Here is a 19,940-nt window from a genome sequence, read left to right as displayed (position 1 = left end):
TCCAAAACAGAGGAGGCAAACCCGACAGAAGTGAAGAAGAAAACCAAATAATTCAAAAATAGTGGAAGATTTCAATATACACTCTCGGTCATGGGTGTAACAACCAGAAAGGGCGAAGGAAAGACGTGAGCTCTACGAAACGGACAGTCTCTCTCCACTTCCACCCAGCAAAGGGTGTCGTGCACGTGGGACACTTCCAGGACAGACCTTCTGCGACCCCATGAAACCAACCTCAGCTTCAAATGACTGCAATGATATAAGGTATATTCTCCAACTACATGGATTAAGTTAGAAATCAGTTACAGATGAAAATCTGTGGAAAATACGTGCAAATGACACAACATATATAAATAAAAAAACGGGTCAAAGAAGTAATCTCAAAGGAAGTTAAAAAGTATTTAAGACCAATGAAAATGAAAACACCACTTGCCAAAACTTTCAGGGTTCACTGAAAGCATTTATTAGAAGAAGTTTATGATTATACATGCTATACTAAAAAAGAAAAAAGGATCTCAAATCAATAATCTAACCTTCCACTCTTAGGAAACTAGAAAAAGCAAACTAAACCCAAAGCCATAAGCAGGAGAGAAGGAAATACTAGAATCAAAATAAGCACAGGAGAGAATAGAAACACAACAGAGAAAATCAACAAAACCAAAATTTGGTTCTTTGGGGGGGAAAATCAATAAAATTGACAAACCCTTAGCTAGAACAACCAAAAGAGAGAGGGGACTCACACTATTCAAGTCAAGGACGAAAGAGAAACCACCTGCCCAGAAACAAAAATAAGACGAAAGTACACATCAGCAGATTAGACTCAGTGGACACATTCCAAGCAACTAAGAAAAGTAACTAAGTTAGTAAAAGTCACTAAGTAAAGTAGCTCAGGAAGAAGCAGAAAGTCTGAAGAGACTGACCTGGGAATTTTAAAACTTTCCACAAAGGCCCAGGGCCAGAAAACCTCACAGGATAATTCTACCAAACACTGAAAGAATCAATAAGCTTGTGATGAGAAGTAAACAAGCCGGAGATGGAGAGCACCGGGGGGTGAACACGGACGAGTACTGTGGCCATGACACCTGCTGAGATAACACGTCATTATTCTAACCACTAAGAAGATCTTAACTATGTAATATGGTAACCACCACTATGATGGCAATCATATTACAATATATAAATGCATCAAAGGGAAATGATGTGCACCTTAAATTTCCACAATGCTGTATGTCAAATATATTTCAGTTAAAAAACAAAAAACCTCCCATAAAGGAACATAGCCAGTAAGCTCTGTGACATTGGCCTTGGTGATGAGTTTTTGGACCTAACTCCAAAAGCAAAGGAAAAAAAGCAAAAATACATAAGTGAGACCACATCAAACTAAAAAGCTTCTGAACAGCAAAGAAAACCACCAAATCACACAAGTGACTATTTTAATCAAAGAGATAACAGAGCTGGGACGCCTGGTTAAGCATCTGCTTTCGGTTCAGGTCATAATTCCAGGGCCCTGGGATCGAGCCCCGCATGGAGCTCCTTGCTCAGCGGGGAAGCCTGCTCCACTCTCTCCCTCTGCCTGCTGCTCTGCTTGCTTGTGTTCTCTCTCTCTCTCTCTCTCTCTGACAAATAAATAAATAAATCTTTAAAAAGAAAAAAAAAGGACACCAGAGAGCAAGCGTCGGCGAGGATGTGGAGGAAAAGGACCTCTCGCGCACCGTTGGTGGGAATGCAAACTGGCGCAGCCACTGTGGAAAACAGCATGGAGGGTCCTAAAAAATTAAAAGTAGAATTACCACATGATCCAGCAATTCCACTACTGGGTATTTATCCAAAGAAAACAAAACCACTAATTCAAAAAGATATATGCACCCCTATGTTTACAGGGGCATTATTTACCATAGCTAAGAACTGGAAGCAGCCCAAGAGTCCGTCCACTGATGAATGGACAGAGAACATGTGGTGTATATATACAGTGGAATTATTATTCAGCATAAAAAAGAAAAAAGTCCTGTCATTGGCGACAACACGGATGGACCCTGAGGACATTATGCTAAGTGAAATAAGTCAGACAGAAAAATACAAGTACTGTATGATCACTTATATGTGGAATCTAAGGAAACAAATGACAGCCGGTATAATGACTGATGTTAACCAGACTTACTACATACTCAAACCAGATGTCATATGTCAATTATACCTCAAAAAATCGTTTTTTAATTAATAAGGAATTGATATCAATCCTTCACGAACTTGAAATAGAAAAGGAAAGGGGCGCCTGGGTGGCTCAGTGGGTTAAGCCTCTGCCTTCGGCTCAGGTCATGATCTCAGGGTCCTGGGATGGAGCCCCACATCGGGCTCTCTGCTCAACAGGGAGCCTGCTTCCTCCTCTCTCTCTGCCTGCCTCTCTGCCTACTTGTGATCTCTCTCTCTGTGTGTCCAATAAATAAATAAAATCTTTAAAAAAAAATAGAAAAGGAGGGAAACTTCCCATTCCCAACCTGACTTAGAAGACCAGTACTATCCTGATACTAAAACCAAAGTCATCACAAGAATTTAAAAAACAGGGGGAGGTGGGGCCTGGGGGGCTGGGTCATTAAGTATCTACCTTCAGCTCAGGTCATGGTCTCAGGGTCCTGGGATTGAGTCCCGCATCGGGCTCTCTGCTCAGCAGCCTGCTTGCTTCCCCCCCACCGCCTGCCTCTCTGCCTACTTGTGATCTCTGTCAAATAAATAAATAAATAATCTTAAAAAAAAAAAAAAACTAGCAAACAGAATCCAGCAATTTATAAAAAGGATTACACATCACGATCAGATGGGATTTATCCCAAGAATGCTATGTTGGTTCAACATACAAAAATCAATCAATGTAGACTAAAGGACAAAACCACATGATCATCTCAAAAGACACAGAAAAGCATTAGACAAACTTCAACATCATTTCATGATTTAAAAAAAAAAACACCAACAACCAATCAACAAACTCAAAACAGAAAGGTTCCTGCTTCATCTACATGAGGCATCTGTGTAAACTGCGCAACTGCATCGGGCTCGATGGCGATAGGATGCCTTCTCATTGAGAGCAGGCACAAGACAAGCACACCCAGGCCCACCATTCCTAGCCATTCCTAATTCTAGGGTAATTAGGCAAGAAAAAGTGAAAGCACTCAGATTGGCAAGGAAAAAGTAAAACTACCTCTACTTGCTGATGACATAATCTTACAAGGGAAAAACCCTAAAAAATGTACTAGAAAGCTATTAGAACTAAAGAATGAGACCAGCAAAGCTGCAGGATCAAGATTAATATGTGAAAACCAATTTTATTTCTACAACATAGCAATGAACAATCCAAAATGAAATTAAGAAAACAATTCCATGTACCATAGCATCAAAAAGAATAGAACACTTTGTAATAAATTTAACAAAAGCATTCCAAAACACTTTGTAACAAATTTAACAAAAGCATTCCAAAACTTGTACTTTGATCATCTGTCTCCCCCCAACACACACACACACACACACACACACACACACACAAAATGGACAGGTTTCTAGGAACTAGTTCATGCTTAAAAATAGCAGGCCATGGGTTGGTTAGTTCGCGGGAGACATGGCCGCCTTAGTAAAATGAATCACACACAGAGCAGCAGGACAGTGAGGGCTGAGCTGGGGCAGAGCTGCACAGAATGAATGAAGCAGAGGGTTCAGGGGGCCGCCTTGTGCGGTGTGGTACGTACCCAGATATGACCGCCTGGGGGGGACCTTGATTTCTTCATCCTTATTATCTGCAGCTACATTTAAAGAAAGAGAAACAGAAAGGAGGAAGAGACAGAAACAGACTGGTTTGAACACGGGTCAGCAGCCACTGCTCCCAGCCCTCTTTGCATTTCTTTACGAACAAAAACAAAAACAAAAGACACTGGAACAGAAGGACAGATCTTGGCTTCTGTGTTTTAGGAAATTTACTTCCGGAACTATTCCACCCCAACCTACCCTCCTCCTGTACAAGTGCCTGGAGCAGGAGGAGGAAACCTTGGCCGAAAAAATCAAAGTCACCATATTTTCACTTAATTTGTAAGGTCGGAGGTGCCATCAAGGCCATTGCATGGCTGCTAGGCTGAGAGAACGAAAAAGCAGATGCTACTTCTATTTTCCCCTAAAAACTCATCTACATGCGAGCTTTGACTGCTCTGGTCCCAGGGTCACACCCTGCAGAAAGCTATTTTGGAGCACGCTAACGAAATGCCCGCTGGGAATGGGGAGCCAGTTCAACCTGCAAACCTGACAAACGTGTGGCCCAGAGACAATGTGGCGTCCGGCCCGCCATGGAGGAACTGGAGGAGTCGGGGCAGCTGCACCTGACGTAGCATGAGATGACTCCATGCTGGGGGGACCTGCTCCTCCCGCAGCCCAGCCCCACCGCAGACCCCCCAACACGGTGCTGCTGGACGACAGCCCACAGCCCTTGAACACACAGCCAGAGTCCCTGCACAGTGGAGCCCAGGATGGAGTCTGAAAGACGGAGAGAAGAGTCACTGGGCCCAGTTCCCTGTCCCCTGCCCCAAGTAATGAGGCTCCGTGCGTGGGGACAGCAGATGCCCGCAGGCCCTGCTTACAAGGAGTCGCTGCATAGCACACAGGAGGGCTCCCTGGGGCCAACAGCACCGCGCACGCCTCACCTCCGCACCCACTTCCTCCCCGCTCCCCTGCAGCAGCTCCTGCCCTTGAACACAGCTTCGTGATTCTATTTCTCTCCTGAGACCGATGTCACCACTCACTGACACCTCCTCTAAGGATCAGGTTCCAAAGTGCAAGGGGGAGGGGACAAAGGGGACACAGGACACACTGCTGGAGTTGGCTCCGGGTGCAGGCCGGACCCCCACACACCATCTGCCCTCTCGACTCGGGCCACATCATGCCCATGACAAGCAGAGCTCGGAAGCACTCCAGGGAGCAGGGGGGAGGCCGGGGCAGGCCCAGGAGTGAGAGAACACGGCCCACCGCGCTCTTGGGCAGCGCCACGGGGGAAGGAAAAGCTGCAGCTGGTAGGGAGTCATGGGTCAGGGCGGGGAGACTCACCCCAAGGACAGAGTCAAGCCACCTAAGGCTTCCTGGCTACAAAGCAGAGAAACATCCTTACAGAGGACAGACTGGAGGCGAGCCAGTCCTGAAGCTGAGAGCCCAGGTAGGGACCCACGGTCCTTGCTGCCCACGTGGTCCAGGCCTCCCAGCAACATGCCCACAGGGACGTCAGAGCCTCACTGCTCCCCGCTGGATGCACCCCTGGGCTCCTGGGGACCGTGACCATTCCAGGCCACAGAGATGATGCTGCATGGGCCCCAAGACCAGATGACAAGAAAGACACAGCTCCCACCCGGTTCTCGCCCAGACCCACCCCCTGAAGCCTGGCTGCCATGTCGCAAGCGTGGGCCACGTGAGGAGGCCACGTGAGCATGTCCCAGCAGACTCCCCAGGCACGGAGAAGCTGAGAGGAAAGCAGGGAGGGAGGGACACAGAGACTGAAGGAGACCCGAGCCACAGAGACTGCAGCAGGAGCTCAGACAGGAGAACTGGCCGTCCTGAGCGCCAGAGGACAGCTAGGGGATGGCCGGAGGGAAGGCTGGGAGCGGCCAGGAGCCAGGGCACATGCGGTTTCCAGGGGCTTCAGGTCCCCGTCGTGGTGTGGGAGCCACTGCGGTAGGCGCGTGGAGAGACCAGTTGGGAGGAGCAGAGCGTGGGGGCCATGGCAGGCGAGGGTTCCATGGACAGGACGACCCAGAGACCAGGGCACCGGGGGGGTCCAGGCAAAATGGAGATGCGACAGACATCAGTTAGGGCTGTAGGCAGGGGAGACACAGGACGTGTGACCCGTGTCCAAGGAGGACACAGATCAACCCTCAGAAATGCAGAATAGCTCATAGACAAACACCTTCCAGGGCCTTGGAGGGGTCCTCAGCTTTCATTCTCAGGAGGGAATGTGAGCCTCCCCACCCACTTCCCCAGCCAATTCCATCCTGGAGCTTGGAGTGCCGAGATCTGGGGCCAAGTCAGATGAAGGCGACCACCTGACCTTGAGCCAGAGACGAGGTTCTTTCTTCAATAAAAGGGAACCAAGAAGACAGCAGTGTGTGCCCATCCCTAAGGAGCCACTCTTCCCAGCGACTCGGAACAAGGTCATCGATGGTAAGAACGTATCATCCGGGACCCCCAAGAAAACAGCGTTCCAGGAGGCTCCTTACGGAGAGCACCTCCAGCACAGGGAACCAAGTCTGGCCAGAGTCTCGCTCCTGGGTCCTCGAGAAGTCGGCGGAAGACACGAGACAAGACGGAAGCTCGGCAGAGTTGGCTACGGGTCTCACCACACCATCTGCCACAGAACCTCCCACCCCCTGAGAAAGCCAAATCACCCAGTCCCATAGCTGTCCCTGGACCAGAGAGCAGCCTCCAAACGCCCCCGGGTCCGAGGGACCCTCGTCCGTGCCAGAAGGTCAGGAGCCAGCCGCAGAGGCTCTCAATGGCAGACGGGAGTCAACGGGGCCTTCACCAGATGTAATGAAAAGCAATCCAGAGAAACACATCAAGTAGGGGATTTGAAGCCCACACATTCAGAGCAGAAAACAACGTGATCACTGTTTCCAGATGTCAGGGAACCAATTCTGAAAACCGGCAAATAAAGAGAAAGAAGAGAAGCAATGATGCCTTTCATTTATAAATCATACCACTGGATAACTGAACAGCGTTTACAGGGGCAGCTTTTCTTCGGAGAAGCCCTCCAGCTAACAGGTGAGCAGAGACGGACAGAACACCAGCGTTCTGCAGCCTCACGGCCCACGGGTCAGGCACCGGGCAGCCGCCACCACTGACCACTCATCTCCACCACTGACCCCGCCACCACGGGCCTCCAACAAGAGATAAGCCAACAACACATGCGTCCTTGTAGAAGAACACAACAGTCGCAAAAAACAGACAGAACCAAACCTAGATCTGACCGACCCCTAGACCCAAAGATCTCTTTCCAGTGTCCTTCCACACGGCACGCCAGAGACAAGAAGATGTGACCAACCACCACGGGTGTGGCCGGCAGAAGCCAGGCTGGGACCAGGTCCGTGCAGGGCGGCTCGACGTCCCCCGCGGCAGCGGGAACCTCGTCCTCGTGCAGATGCGGCTTAGCTCTCGACTCTGCCTTCCCTGCACGCTCCCAGGCCGTCAGCCCCCGGCGGAGCCTGGGGTCGCACCACCCAGCTACCCGCAGACCAGGCCAGCTGCTGTCATGGCACACAGGCCACACAGAAGGACAGGAGGGAGCGAGAGCCTGCAGATGAGACAGACAACCAGCAGGCGCCTGGGCAGCTCCGCCGGGGAAGCATCGGACTTCGGCTCAGGTCATGATCCTGGGGTGGTGGGATCAAGTCCCACGTTGCGCTCCCGGCTCCGCGGCGAGCGTATTTCCCCCTCTGTTGCTTAAACATTCTAACAAACCAAAATAATCTCAAAAAAAAAGAAAGAAAGAGAAAGAGACCATCAGCTGATGGCAGTGTGCAGCCTGTAACCTGACCCCGGCTCGAGGAGATAAATCAGCCCAAAATGAAGAAGTGACGAGGCAGCTAGAAACTTGAACGGCAACCGCGTCCTAGATAATTAAGGAACTCATGTTTTATGGCTGATAATGGCATGACAGCATTTTTTAAAAGTCCTTCTCTTTTAGAGATACATTGTGAACTATTCACAAACAGGGTATGTCAGGAATTGCCTTCAAAAACTGCAGGCGAGCGACGAGAACAGGGCCTCGGGGAGCAGCCAGAGGTGGGCACGACCACACCTCTCCCCGAGTCTGCAGATGTCTCACGTTCTCCAATAAAACATGACGGGGGAGAAGGAAAAACACAGCACAGAAGACACATCGACCTTCACTCCCGCGGTGGGAAACAGCAGCGTCTCCAGAAGATTTCTTCCCGAGACATGCATGTCTGGCCGCCCTCGGAGGCCGAAGCCACCTCCAGGACCCACACCCCAGCCCAACCAGAGTCTGAACAAGGGCACAGAAGGAACCCCCAGTGGAAGGAGACATTTTTAAAAATCTGAGCCTCATTTTGAAATACTCCCAATTTTGTGACAGGAGATGAACTGCAGAAGTGTCCCCAGAGTTCACAGATGTCACCTCTGGGCGGCTGCGTGGAAAGCTACTTGCTTTCACTTCATACTCCTCTCTCCTCCCCCAAAATGTCGACTACGAGCATGTACAGCTCCTTCTAATCAGACAGGAAATTACATATTTAATTGTGTAAGTAACCTGCTTTTTCTTTTGATTCCATTTCTTTCTTTAATCTTAACTTCCAACATGAACCAGTACCTTCAAAATTAAAAGCCTCTATAAAAGACAGGTACAAAACATTTAAGTTGTTATTTGTTTAGGCTTCTATCCTCTGAGAACGCTGAAACAGGGCTATTAAAGACTTCCTTCCTGAAATACTTGAGGTGTGCATGGCCAGCCCCCTCAGGCAACCCCAACGCCCCAGCAGAAAACCTCCAGGAAGTGGGGGCCGCCTGCCTTCCACGGGGAGGCCCCTGGCACTTTCGTCAAGGGACCTCAGCACTTCCAGCCTGAACTAGCCGGTGTTTCCGTCCCCCACCTTCCCACTTCCGGCAGAGGACAGGAGTGCATAGGAAACACAAAAATACGTAAATCTCATTGGATTCAAGAATTAGCGATGGACCTCACTAACCCTCCAACACATCCTGCCGTGTTCTCCCATGTGGAGTCTGGGGATGGGCTCTGGATCTGAGGCTGTCTGCGCCCCGCACCTGCCCTCGAGGAGCGCAGGGCTCCTGAGACACGTCCGTCCTCTGCCAGAGTGGAGCTGCCCCGAGGAGGCCAGCCAGGCAGGGACAGGCCCGGGGCGGGGGTGCTGTTCTGAGGGGCAAGGTCAAAGCCCACTGCAGTGTGAGGTTGGGGGAGGGGCAGAGGGAGAAGCAGACCCCCCACAGAGCAGGCCCGGGGATCATGACCTCAGCCGAAGGCAGACGCCAGGGGTCCCTCCGTTCTTTCACTTTAACTTACTTGTATCTTTGAATCTAAAGTGTGTTTCCTGCAAACAGCATATAGTAGAACTTAAAAAAAATTCATTTAGCAATTACACCCTTTGATTTGGGTTGTTTAATTCATTCCAAGTTGTCATTCTGACGTGCTTGGATTTGTGTCTGCTGTTCTCCTTTTCTGTTCTGTGTCCCTGAGGCTGAGCTCCCCATGTCCCTGCCCTGCCAGCTTCCCAGGTACTTCCTGCTCCTGCCCCTCCCCCGTGGCCAGAGCCAGAACCACCTCTTCCTCGAGCCCCTCCTGGCCATGTCCTCTCTCCTCTTCTACTCTAAGGGCCTCTGCCAACATCAGGCCTGCCCAGGCAGTCCAGGGCAACCCCCGGGGAGGCCTCAGCGCTCCTCAGCCCTGCAGCCCCCACACCAGCTGACACGGCCCCTCACAGGCTCCCAGGAGTGGACGTGCGTGGGCTCCGGTCATCTGCTCATCCCAGAGAGGCCTCTGGTTAACGTTCACACTGTAGCCCTATCCCTGGAAATTGGGATTCACTCCTTTAACTCCATCCACTCTCACCAACCAGAATCAAAGACAACACCAGCAGTCAGGCCAGAAGGAGAGAGAACTGTGGCCCCAAAGGGCTGTGGGAACAGGCCCCGCTCCCCGCTCCCGGGGTCTGCCCCTGCCCTCAGCCGCACCTGTGCCTCTGGCCACCAGCCGGTGACTCCAGGAAGCAAGACAGCAGGTACGGGCAGCCAACAGCCTGTCTTTCAAGCAGGGCACAGACGGGTGACTCTAGGACTGCTCCATGGCCTGGAGGCCACGCCCCTGCTGCATCTGGCCCCTTACTCAGCACAACCTCACTCTGTTTCCAACAAGATCATGAAACCTGGTCTCACGTTTCCGCGTGAGGCACAGGAACACTGAGCAACTGTGGGCCCAAGCGTCTTCTGCCTTTCGTCCTTCCCTGGGGGAGCGGAAACACTTCTGACCAACTCCCACCCTCCCCCCACAGGGGGGGCACAGACCCTGGGCCACACTGAAGGCGAGGTTTGCAGATCGGGGGCGGGGAGGGGTGCGGAACCCGGGCCAGCCGCTCACCCGCCAAGGGCCGGGGGGCCGGAGAAGCCCTGCTCTTAGGCAGGCCCCGCAGTACAACGAGCACAGCCTCAGTTGTGAACAGTGAGAGCCGAGAACAGATTGCAGAGAAGTTAATGGGGGAGAGAGAACAAAGCCACAACAGAAGCAGACCGCGGGGGCCACTTGAGTGACACGAACCGGTCCGACCGCCCATCAGCGCTGGAGGGTGACCTAGTTAAAGACTGAAACTGGCAAACCGTCATCTCTAAAAACAGAAGCTACCAGGGGAAAGAATCTGCTCCGACGGAGAGAAAGTAACCATCAGGACAAACACAGGAGCAAGACCTCAAGTCCCCAGGAGCCAAACATAGTCCCGCAAAAAAGCTCCGCGAAGCAACAGCGGAGATGAAACACGCTTCAGACACAGTCCAACGAGAGCCGTCTTCCGTCTCGTAACTGGAAGAGAATCAGAAGTAAAGCATTGACAACACTCCCGTATGTTCACACACAGAACATCAGCCCAGAAGGCGCTTTTTCAAAGGAAAAGGCAAAAAGAAGAAGTATTTTCTATTTTCTGAGCCACAGAGTCACGAAGCAGTGTGGGCTGAGCGTGTAATTCGTCCTGCCCGATGCGCAGACCCCGCGGGCCCGCTCCAGGTGACCCCCTACCGGCCCCACAGGAGCAGGATGTCAGGTGAATGGTTACCAGGCACGAGAGGAAGCTCCTGGTGTTAGCACCGAACCGCAGCACACGGTCACTGAAAGGGCATGTGGGAGGCACCGGCCCCACACGGTGAGAAAACCATCCTCGGGCAAATCCCCCTCTGAACCGACCGTGCCAGAGAAGATACCGAAACGTACGTCCTACCCCAATCAGAACCCTCAGGTAAACAGCCACGGTGCAGAGGAACACGTCAAGATTACTTCGTAACTTGCCCACCTTCCAGGGAAGAAACGACCCCGTGTTAAGGGAACATGCGGCACACGGGAAACACGGACGTCAGACACTTGTCGCCGTGCCCTGGGTGAACCAAGCACGGCTCCGGCAACACGGAGCGGCCCCTGCCTCTCCCGCGCACATGGGGTGAGTTCTGCTTGTTGACCGAGTGCTTTGTTCCCAAAGCCGCAGATCAGATCACCAACCTGCAAAGAAACGGCGTTTTACGTTCAGCTCATTTGTGACGCGGACTTCGGTGCAGAGCTTCAACATCAGTAACATGGTCAAGATCATGACTACGCTCTGCCAGAGAAGCGGCGACTCAAAGTGCCTTCCAAACCTGGGGAGGGAAAGAGACCACGGCGTCAGGAGGGCCCCGGGGCACCAGGGCCCTCACCGCCTCTCCCGGCCCGGGCCCCTGCCACGGCCCCCGTGGCCACCTCGCGAGCCGCCCCAGACGGACTCACACAGGCATCACAGCCGCGGGCCCGAACGCCGGGGCCTCCAGGCTCCGCGGGGAGACACAGCAGGGTGGGCAGGGGCTAGGAGCACTCGGGGACGGCAGGACCAGGGACCACGACGCCCCCTCTGCAGGGGCACCTCTCAGAACGACGGGCAGGGCTGCCACGCTCCCCTCCCCAGGACCCGCAATGAGGGTGGATGGGCTTCCCAGATTCCTTCACCACACAGCCAGACGTCCCGCAGACAGAGGCCCCAGCCACCCACGAAGCCCAATTTCTAGACCACCTGATTCCCTGGGAAGACTCACACGAGAGTCCAGGAATGACAGGAAGTCCTGCCTCCTGCCTGGGCTGAGCGGGGTCAGTAGGCCAGAGCAGTGGCGGACCCGGGAACCCCCCCCCGTCCCTCCCGCCAGAGAAGAGGAGGAGGCAGCTGAGGGCACAACCTCCCACTCCAAACCTGAGGCCCTGACTCCCCCCATCCAGGCCTCGCTGCCTGCTGTCCCTCTCCCTCCCCGCCCAGGCCTCATTGCCCACTCTCCTCTAACCCCCCAGCCTGCCCGGCTCTCGTGCCCTTCCTGCCGAGGTCCTCCTGGTGGTGAAGTGTCACCAAGTGAGCCATAAGGTCCTGGAGGTGAGACCCTCGATCTAGTGACCAGCATGCGTTGGGCGCCTCAGCAGATCCCAAACCCCAGGGGCGGAGAACACCAGCTCGGGGGTCGCTGCCGTGGCCACGAGGATCAGTGTTGACCCAGGCCCATCTCTAAGGCCAGGCCTGGACAGGGCACCCTTTGAAGCCCCAACCCCAATTCTAGCCCAGCTATCGGGGAGCAGGAATCCCACTAGGTCTGGCCGCATCACGACCTGAGGGCAGCTCCCAAACTTGAACTGCTGTCAATGCTTTGAGTCAAGAGACCCTGCACGGCAGCCTGACTTCCCAGCTGGTCGTGAAAAGAAGATGCAGAGAGAACCACCCGCCCCCTCCCCACCGCCCTCTCCACGGCCCTCTTCCTCACTCTGGCCTGAGCCAACACCGTGCTTCCTGCAGAGAGGGACGGTCACCGAGAGCAGGGGCGCCCCCACGACACAGAGCTGGGTCAGAGCTCCCGGCAGGGCACGGGCCTGGGCTCCCCCACACCTGCCAACACCAAACCAATGAGAAATCAAGGCAAAAACTCAGCTCTGGGTTTGTCGTGAAGACCAAGATTAGCTCTCCTGGCTGAGGAGCACACGTCTGAGAGGTGTGCCTACACAGCAAGAAAATCTCCCTACACGGTCGAGAAAACATGATGCTTCTTCGCACAGAGACACTGACTTTGGCCCCTGCTCCAGCGCGAGTCAGCTTCTCCAAGACCGAGTCTGGGGCACGCACCGCCCTGCCGGCGTCCTAGCCAACCTGCGCACCTCTCTGGAGGGGACACCTCTGCCCAGGGTCTGCCCTGCCAGCGTGAGTTGGCCCAGCAGCGGAAAGCAGGCCACCAGGAGAAGGCTGCACCCAGGCCACCAGCCCGCAGGAGGTCCAGCCACCAGGAACAGCCAGATAGTCCCTGGGAATGGGAACCACGACACCAGCTCCAGCACAGGCATTCTGCCCAGTTTCTGAGGTTAAGGCCTGGCCCGTGTCCTCGGAGCAAAGGACAGAGCAGTCTGGGGTCACAAAGCCTCAGGCCCACACCCCTTGGGCCCCAGAGGAACCAGGACACAGACAGGACAACTCTATCACCACGAGATTTCTTCTGCCTTCCCAGGAAATGTCACCTGCGCTCACCGGGGATCCTGCTGCTTCATCTGGACCCCTCCTTCAGGAGAGGAGCTGAAATGCTAAATGGTCAGAGCAAGAAAGGGCCGATGGGCCCTGGAGCTTTCGAAGCCAGCAGCACAGACCGGGGGAGCCCACAGACTCCACCCCAGGCTGGTTCCACAGCTTTCGCACCTGGACCCACCACCTCTGGGCCTTGTCTCTTCCGTAAAGGGCAGCTATTACCCCGAAGGCCATTAAGGACATTTCTAGTCCTTTCTAGGAACTGGATCCCACTGGTTACCCAGCTGATCCCAGAGGTCAACTCCTCTCTAGGTGAAGGTCAGACAAGGGGACAGCAAAAGTTCAACGTCTGCCTAAGGAGACAGGAAATGCTTCCGTCCTGAGCAGGCGGGAAGAACCCCAGTAAAGCAGGGTATTCTGGGGCCCCTCACACCAAGCTAACTGCCAGTTGTGAGGCTGAAGATGTGCAATTTTGGCCATTATGTGAGAAAGAACACTTTTATTTTTTAAATTCTCAACAGAAACAACGACTAGAAAAACTGGGCAAAGAAATCAAGGTTTGCACTTCCCCTTAAACCCTACACCGAAAACTGAATCCAGATGAATGCAGTATTTACAATAAAAACAAGACCATCTAAAGCGAAGTGAGAGGGAGCAGAGGTGAATATTTAACTGATTTTGGAAAGACAAGCTAAGCAAGATACAGATTTCAAAAAGCACAACTTTTGACAAGCTATATACAAAAGACAAAGTAAATATGAAATGAGGATCAATGTCATTAGTAACTTTTAGAGGCCAATTAAAATAGAAAGATACCATTTGTTACTTATCAAATTGGTTAAGCTTTTTTTCCTTTAAAGCTAAGAACTAAACTGACAGAGATGTCAGCACTTTGTCCTCTCTTGCCTGAGAATGTGTGTTGGCACAACTTCTTCTTAGGGCAGATGATGGGTCAGCCCCCCCCGAAGAGTGAAGGGCAGATGATGGGTCAGCCCCCCGGAAGAGTGAAGGCGTGCTGCTCAGATAAGCCAGTCTGAAGGGTTTGTCTGCCCCCCTAGGAAGATGCACACTGCAGGCGAGGCGATGTTTCACCAAGTCTGAGCAAAAGTTTCTACACGGGACACCTTCTCAAGTCTTCCAAGTAACAGAAATCACCAGTCGAAAGAAGTCTATCTCCTTCCCTGTGTCACACTGACTGCTACACCCTTAGCTGAATGTTACTGTGTGCCCAACAGGGCCGTATCTCTGATCCAATGCAGGACTCGGGTAGGACACCTGCTGCGTCTCTGATACAATGTTACCGTATCTAATGTGGTCACAACACTCCCTGTGTCTCTGATAAAATGTTACCGTATGCAATAGAGTCTTAGGACATCTCTGACAGGGTGTTTCCCCCTCTCTAGTGTTTCCTTATTTCTGATACAATGTCACTGCATCTCTGATACAATGTTATTAAACATCTAACACATCACTGCCTCCGTTACAGTGTTTTCACCCAATAGGAATGGAGCTTGAGAACCAGCTCTGTGAATGCAGAAGGCTCGGGCTGGAAGGTCCTGCGGTACCAGCCCTGCACCCTGGCCTCCTGCGCCTCGTTCTGCCTTTCTCTACAAAATCACAAGTCTGCAAACATCAGTCATGAAGCATCATTTAGCCCTTCGCCTGGTGTCTCCTGACGCCACTCTTCCGAGTCAAAATACTATCCATAAGCATTTCACAGAATATAATCTGCTGAATACTAGTTCTGCGAAAGGATGATAAGAATTGTAAGAAATAAAAGTGCTAGAGGAGGCACCTGGGGGGCTCAGTGGGTTAAGCATCTGCCTTTGGCTCAGGTCATGATCTCGGGGTCCTGGGATTGAGTCCCACATCAGAGGGGGAACTCAGCTTGGAGGGAGTTTGCTTCTCTCTCCCCCTCTGCACTCATGCTCTCTCTCAAATTCTTAAAAATAATAATAATAATAATTTAAAATTTAAAAAAAAGGAAGAAGAAAGGAAGACAAACCCTTCAGACTGGCTTATCTGAGCAGCACGCCTTCACTCATGGCGGGGGGGGGGGGGGGGGGCGGTTGCTGACCCATCATCTGCCCTAAGAAGAAGTTGTGCCACAAGTTTTAGAAAACCCAGCATTGGGGCACATGAGTGGTTCAGCGGGTTAAAGCCTCTGCCTTCGGCTCAGGTCATGATCTCAGGGTCCTGGGATCGAGCCCTGCATCCAGCTCTCTGCTTGGCAGGGAGCCGGCTTCCTTCTCTGTCTCTGCCTGTCTCTGTCTACTTGTGATCTCTCTCTCTCACTGTCAAATAAATAAATAAAATCTTTAAAAAAATAAGTTTAAAAAAGGAAAAGAAAACCCAGGGTTTACCCAGCTCAGTCCCCCTCTGCCGCACAACTGCGAACCACTCCCAACCCTCACACCACAGATCCGCAGGGGTCTTCCCAGACCAGAGTTCCGAGGACTGAGGTCTCAGCCAGCTTTGGGAAACACACTCTTCAGTTCTAAGTCCAGCCCTGGTCTAGCACAGACACAGCTTCCGTCTCACCTGGAGCCTGCCACAACCCATGTTGTGTACAAGGTACACCCCACACAGCACTTCTGCTAACATGCAAACCCCATGGCATCTGGACCAGGGTCTGGAATACAGGAAACCCTCCAACACCTGCTAACCCACGGGCTGCAGCTAACCCATGAAGGATGGTAGACCCAGGAGTGAGAGCTTCAGAGGCTCCAGAGAAGAAATAAAAGGGAGGATGTGCACCCCTCTCCGAGGAGTGGGGCCCGGGACTTGGTGGGCAGAGAAGCCCACATGACTCTAAGTCCTGGACAGAGCTCAGCCCATCTGCCGGGCTTCACTGTGAAAGTAAGGACTGTTCTGCGTGAAATGCAGGAAAAGCACACCCCTGAGCCAGAGACACTCTGGAGGAGGGACCAGTGCCCTTGGCCAGCCCTCCTGCCACCCTGCACACTGCTGCAGTCTCCTGGAATGTGGGCTGAGGGCAGCCCTGTGTGTTCACATGTCGCCACAGAACCGCTCCAGTGACCCGGGGCAGCGCAGGGTGCTGACTCTGGGAAAGGACCAGTTGGATGTTTAGAAATAGACTTGCCAGTAGATAAAGTTTAGAAGCCCTCAGTTTAGAAGCCCACACTTGAGAAGCCCAGTGCCCCATTAGGAGAGCTCCAGATTCTGCTTCCCAAAGTCTCAGGCCCTGGAGTGGGGACAGGACTCCCAGCCCAAATGCCAGTTAAACCCAGAAGCCCTGAGACTTGGCATTCAAGAAATTAGTGTAATTACTGACTTCTCCAAACCAGCTATTTGGATGTACATTAGCTATTCTATCCTCTTTTTGCAACTGTGAAGGAGAAGCCTACTAGGAAGAGATCTCTTGACTGATCTTTTTCCCCCATAAGGCAAGCCAATGTCAGACACCTCCCCCCAGTGCAAGAGAAAACTTGTTCCACAGCCTCAGCCTGGGAGACCCCTGAATGACCCTCCAGTGCACTCGGGATTAACAATGGTGTCAGATACAATTATATTTCAGGAACTGCTTCTGTTCAACCTCAGACTTGATTAAAGCCCCCTTTTTTTTTAAGATTTTATTTATTTGACAAACAGAGATCACAAGGAGGCAGAGAGGCAGGCAGAGATGGAGAGGAGGAAGCAGGCTCCCTGCTGAGCAGAGAGCCCGATGCGGTCCCAGGTCTCTGGGATCATGACCTGAGCTGAAGGCAGAGGCTTTAACTCACTGAGCCACCAAGGCGCCCCCTAAAGCCATCTTAGAAAAAGCCACATGTCACTGTGAAGTGAGTGATCTCTGCCCCCAGCAGAAGGAAAAGGAGAAATCTTGAAAATGTGCGTTTTCGACTTGAGAAACAAATAAGCACCCACGAGCCCTCCTCCTTCCAAAGTAGCTCCTAACCCAGAGACACACCAGGGGATGTGACAAATTCTCCCTGGAGGGGCTGACTTACTGGCTCACCTTTTAAAAGCTCCAGACAAGGGCAAAACTAACACACAGTGAAAATAAATCAAAGGTAGCCTGGGGCCTGGCACCACTGGATGGCCCCATCCTGGATGGAACACAGAGGAGAGAGCAAACCTCTGGGCTCAGAAAACTCCTCTCTGGGTTGTGATGATGACGGGAAGGGGATGTGTCAAAACTCGTCGAACTGTGAACTTATGGCAGGCAGTTTTATTTACCTCCGTAAAGCTGACTTAAAAATGAATTAGCAAGGGGCGCCTGGGTGGCTCAGTCAGTTAAGCGGCTGCCTTCAGCTCGGGCCATGATCCCAGGGTCCTGGGATCGAGCCCACGTCAGGCTCCCTGCTCAGCTGAGAGCCTGCTTCCCCTTCTCCCTCTGCTGTCCTCTCTGCCTACTTGTGTTCTGTGTGTCAAATAAATAAAATCTAAAAAAAAAAAAAAGAATTAGCAAACAATGTGGTTAGTCCATTACCAAGAAGCCAACAGGGGGAACCAGAAGCAGAGGCCCGGACACCAGTTGCCTGGAACCCTTCCCCCACCTCTGCCCTCAGCCGACCTCCTCCTGAGCAGGCTTAGCAACCTGTCTCACTATATGTGCAGACAGTCCAGAAGAAAGTTCCAGACCTTTTCCATCTTAGAACGGGGCTGTAATGGGGCACCTGGGTGGCTCTGTCTGTTAAGCACCTGACTGCACTCCGGTCATGAAGCCAAGCCCCGTATCCGGCTCTGCGCCGGTCACGCAGTCTGCTCAATATTCTCCTGTCCCTCTGCCTCTTCTCCAACTGCCCCCTCTTCCTCTCTTTAAAGAAAAAAAAGGCGGTCATAAGACACCATTTCCTCTAAAAATGCCCCCTCCCAGACATGCCTGGCTTTAGCAACTATTAAAATGAACTACAGACTTCCTCACCAGAATGCAATCGACAGTAAGAGCAAGCGGCCCGGGACTGGCAAAGAAAACAGTCTCAAGTAGCGGCCAGAAAGTTGCCTTTCCTATCAGAACGAACAAAGCTGTACACACCACACAAGGCTGAGGGGATGGCCCTCCCCGCACCCAGCCCCTGAGCTCTTTCCCGCCCGGCTCTGAGGGCCCCTCCTGAGGGGCTCGGTGGTCAGCCGGATGCCCTTCCCACAGCTCGTCCCTTCTGGTTAGTCTTAATTTCTTCTTCGTTCCCTCTTTCGTCTCCCCGGCCCCCATGCAATCCCGAGGGAAGGAACCGAGTGCAAGGACCTCGCCCAGCACCCAGGCGTCTGCGGGAAAGTCTCTCCCCAGGTACGAGTGCCATGAAATGAAGACGACGCCGGACAGTCTCCACTCCGACCCCCCACGTTTCCTGGGAAGTGATGGCATGCAACCGGCCAGTTCCTGCCACCACCACCACCCCACGCCGGAACCCCGAAAAGAGAAAGCCATCTCCCTGGAAGCACCCCCATAGAAAGCCCCCAACTTACCAGAAGAGGATCCGTAAAATATTAGCCACCAGGAGCACCAGACACACGTAGGTCGAGAAGCCCTCAGCGTTCTGAGTCCTCCGGATGTCCCTGTACTGGGGGATATACGGCACGACCCCTCCGAAGACCATGGCCCCGGCTGCCCCCCAGGAAACCAGCTGGTGCAAGGGGACCAAAAGCCAGTCCAAGCCTTCCGCTTCCATCCCGAACACCTGCGTCGCCCTGCCCGCCGACGGACGTCCACCTGGCCCGGGGCGCCGCTGCTCTCGCGGGCTCCCGGATCGCGCGCGGCCGGTCACCCCCACATCGCGGCTGCTGCCCGGCGACCCTCGGCCATCGGAGCCTGGCGGGAGAGAAGAGCCGAGAACTCCGAGCCAGGGCGCCGCGGGGGCTCACGGCCGGGGCACCCCCGCCGACACCGGAGCCCCGCGAGCCCTCCGCGCGCGAGCCGACCCCGCGGGGGGACAGAGGCGCCAGGCGCACGGCGGGGCCCGCGGGGCAGGGGGAGGGCGGCTCGGCCGGGGCGGGGCGGGGCGGGGCGCGCTCAGGCCGGGGCGAGCACGCCGAGGCCGGGGCGGGCGCGCTCGGAGGAAGGGAGGCCGGCGGCTCCGGGGCGGGACGCGCGGCCTGGCGGGGGCGGGGGCGGGGGCCGCGCGCTCGGTCCGAGGGGCTCCGTCCCGCGACCCGCCGCCCGCGCCGATCCCCGAGCTGCGACCCCGGGGCGGGCGGCCCTCGCGCTGCCTCCGCGTCCGCGTCCGCGTCCGCGTCCACGCGCCGCCTGCGGACCCGGAGCCCGATCCTCACCCGCGGCGGCCGCGCCCGCGCCGGCCCCGCCCGGTCTGTCCCGCGTCCTCCGTCCGTCTGTCCGTCCCAGCGCCGCAGCCCCGCCTTCTCGTGACGTCACAATGCAGGAGCCCCGCCCGCCCGGGCGCCGGGCCAAGCGGCGCTGGGTCCTAGAGCGCACCGCACAGCCGGGGCGGGGTCGGACTTCGGGGGCGCGGGGGCGCCGTTGCTCCGCCCGCACGCCCGGGCTGGGGTCAGGAAGCACCTCCCCGGCGAGGCCGCGCCTCCGGAGCCCGGGACCCACGTGGGCGCGTCCGCACCTGCGCCGGGGCAAGGGGCCCTGTGGACGCGGCGCGCCCCCGAGAGCGGAGGACCCGCGCCTGCCTCAGGCCGAGGTCTGCGCGAGGCCCGGAGCCCTCCTCCCCTGGGGACCCCCTCTCGTGGGGACGGGGGCAGCGTCTGCGCCCCGCA

The 19,940-nt window shown here is 54.2% G+C and overlaps 1 protein-coding gene across 3 annotated transcripts in view; it reads right to left on the bottom strand.

Annotated features, from left to right (window-relative positions):
* SLC66A2 (solute carrier family 66 member 2) overlaps window positions 1-19,505 on the bottom strand; it is a 44,786-nt gene extending 25,281 nt beyond the window's left edge. The window contains exons 1-4 of one of the 3 annotated variants that reach the window (XM_044242771.1): window positions 19,491-19,505; window positions 18,687-19,029; window positions 11,243-11,376; window positions 3,729-3,782 (exon numbers count right to left, since the gene is read on the bottom strand). In XM_044242771.1, coding sequence (XP_044098706.1) covers window positions 3,729-3,782; window positions 11,243-11,376; window positions 18,687-18,889 — 391 coding nt within the window. In that variant the 5' untranslated portion in view covers window positions 18,890-19,029; window positions 19,491-19,505. Of the gene's footprint in view, window positions 1-3,728; window positions 3,783-11,242; window positions 11,377-18,686; window positions 19,180-19,490 lie in introns of those variants that run through there. The other 2 variants (XR_006383870.1, XM_044242772.1) reach the window with 2 other exon arrangements.
* Window positions 19,506-19,940: the final 435 nt, after the last annotated feature.

This window comes from Neovison vison, chromosome 3, assembly GCF_020171115.1.
Source record: "Neovison vison isolate M4711 chromosome 3, ASM_NN_V1, whole genome shotgun sequence".
NCBI classification, from domain to species: Eukaryota; Metazoa; Chordata; class Mammalia; order Carnivora; family Mustelidae; genus Neogale; species Neogale vison.
Note: the sequence above shows the minus strand (reverse complement) of the source record. Positions and strands in the feature narration are given on the sequence as shown.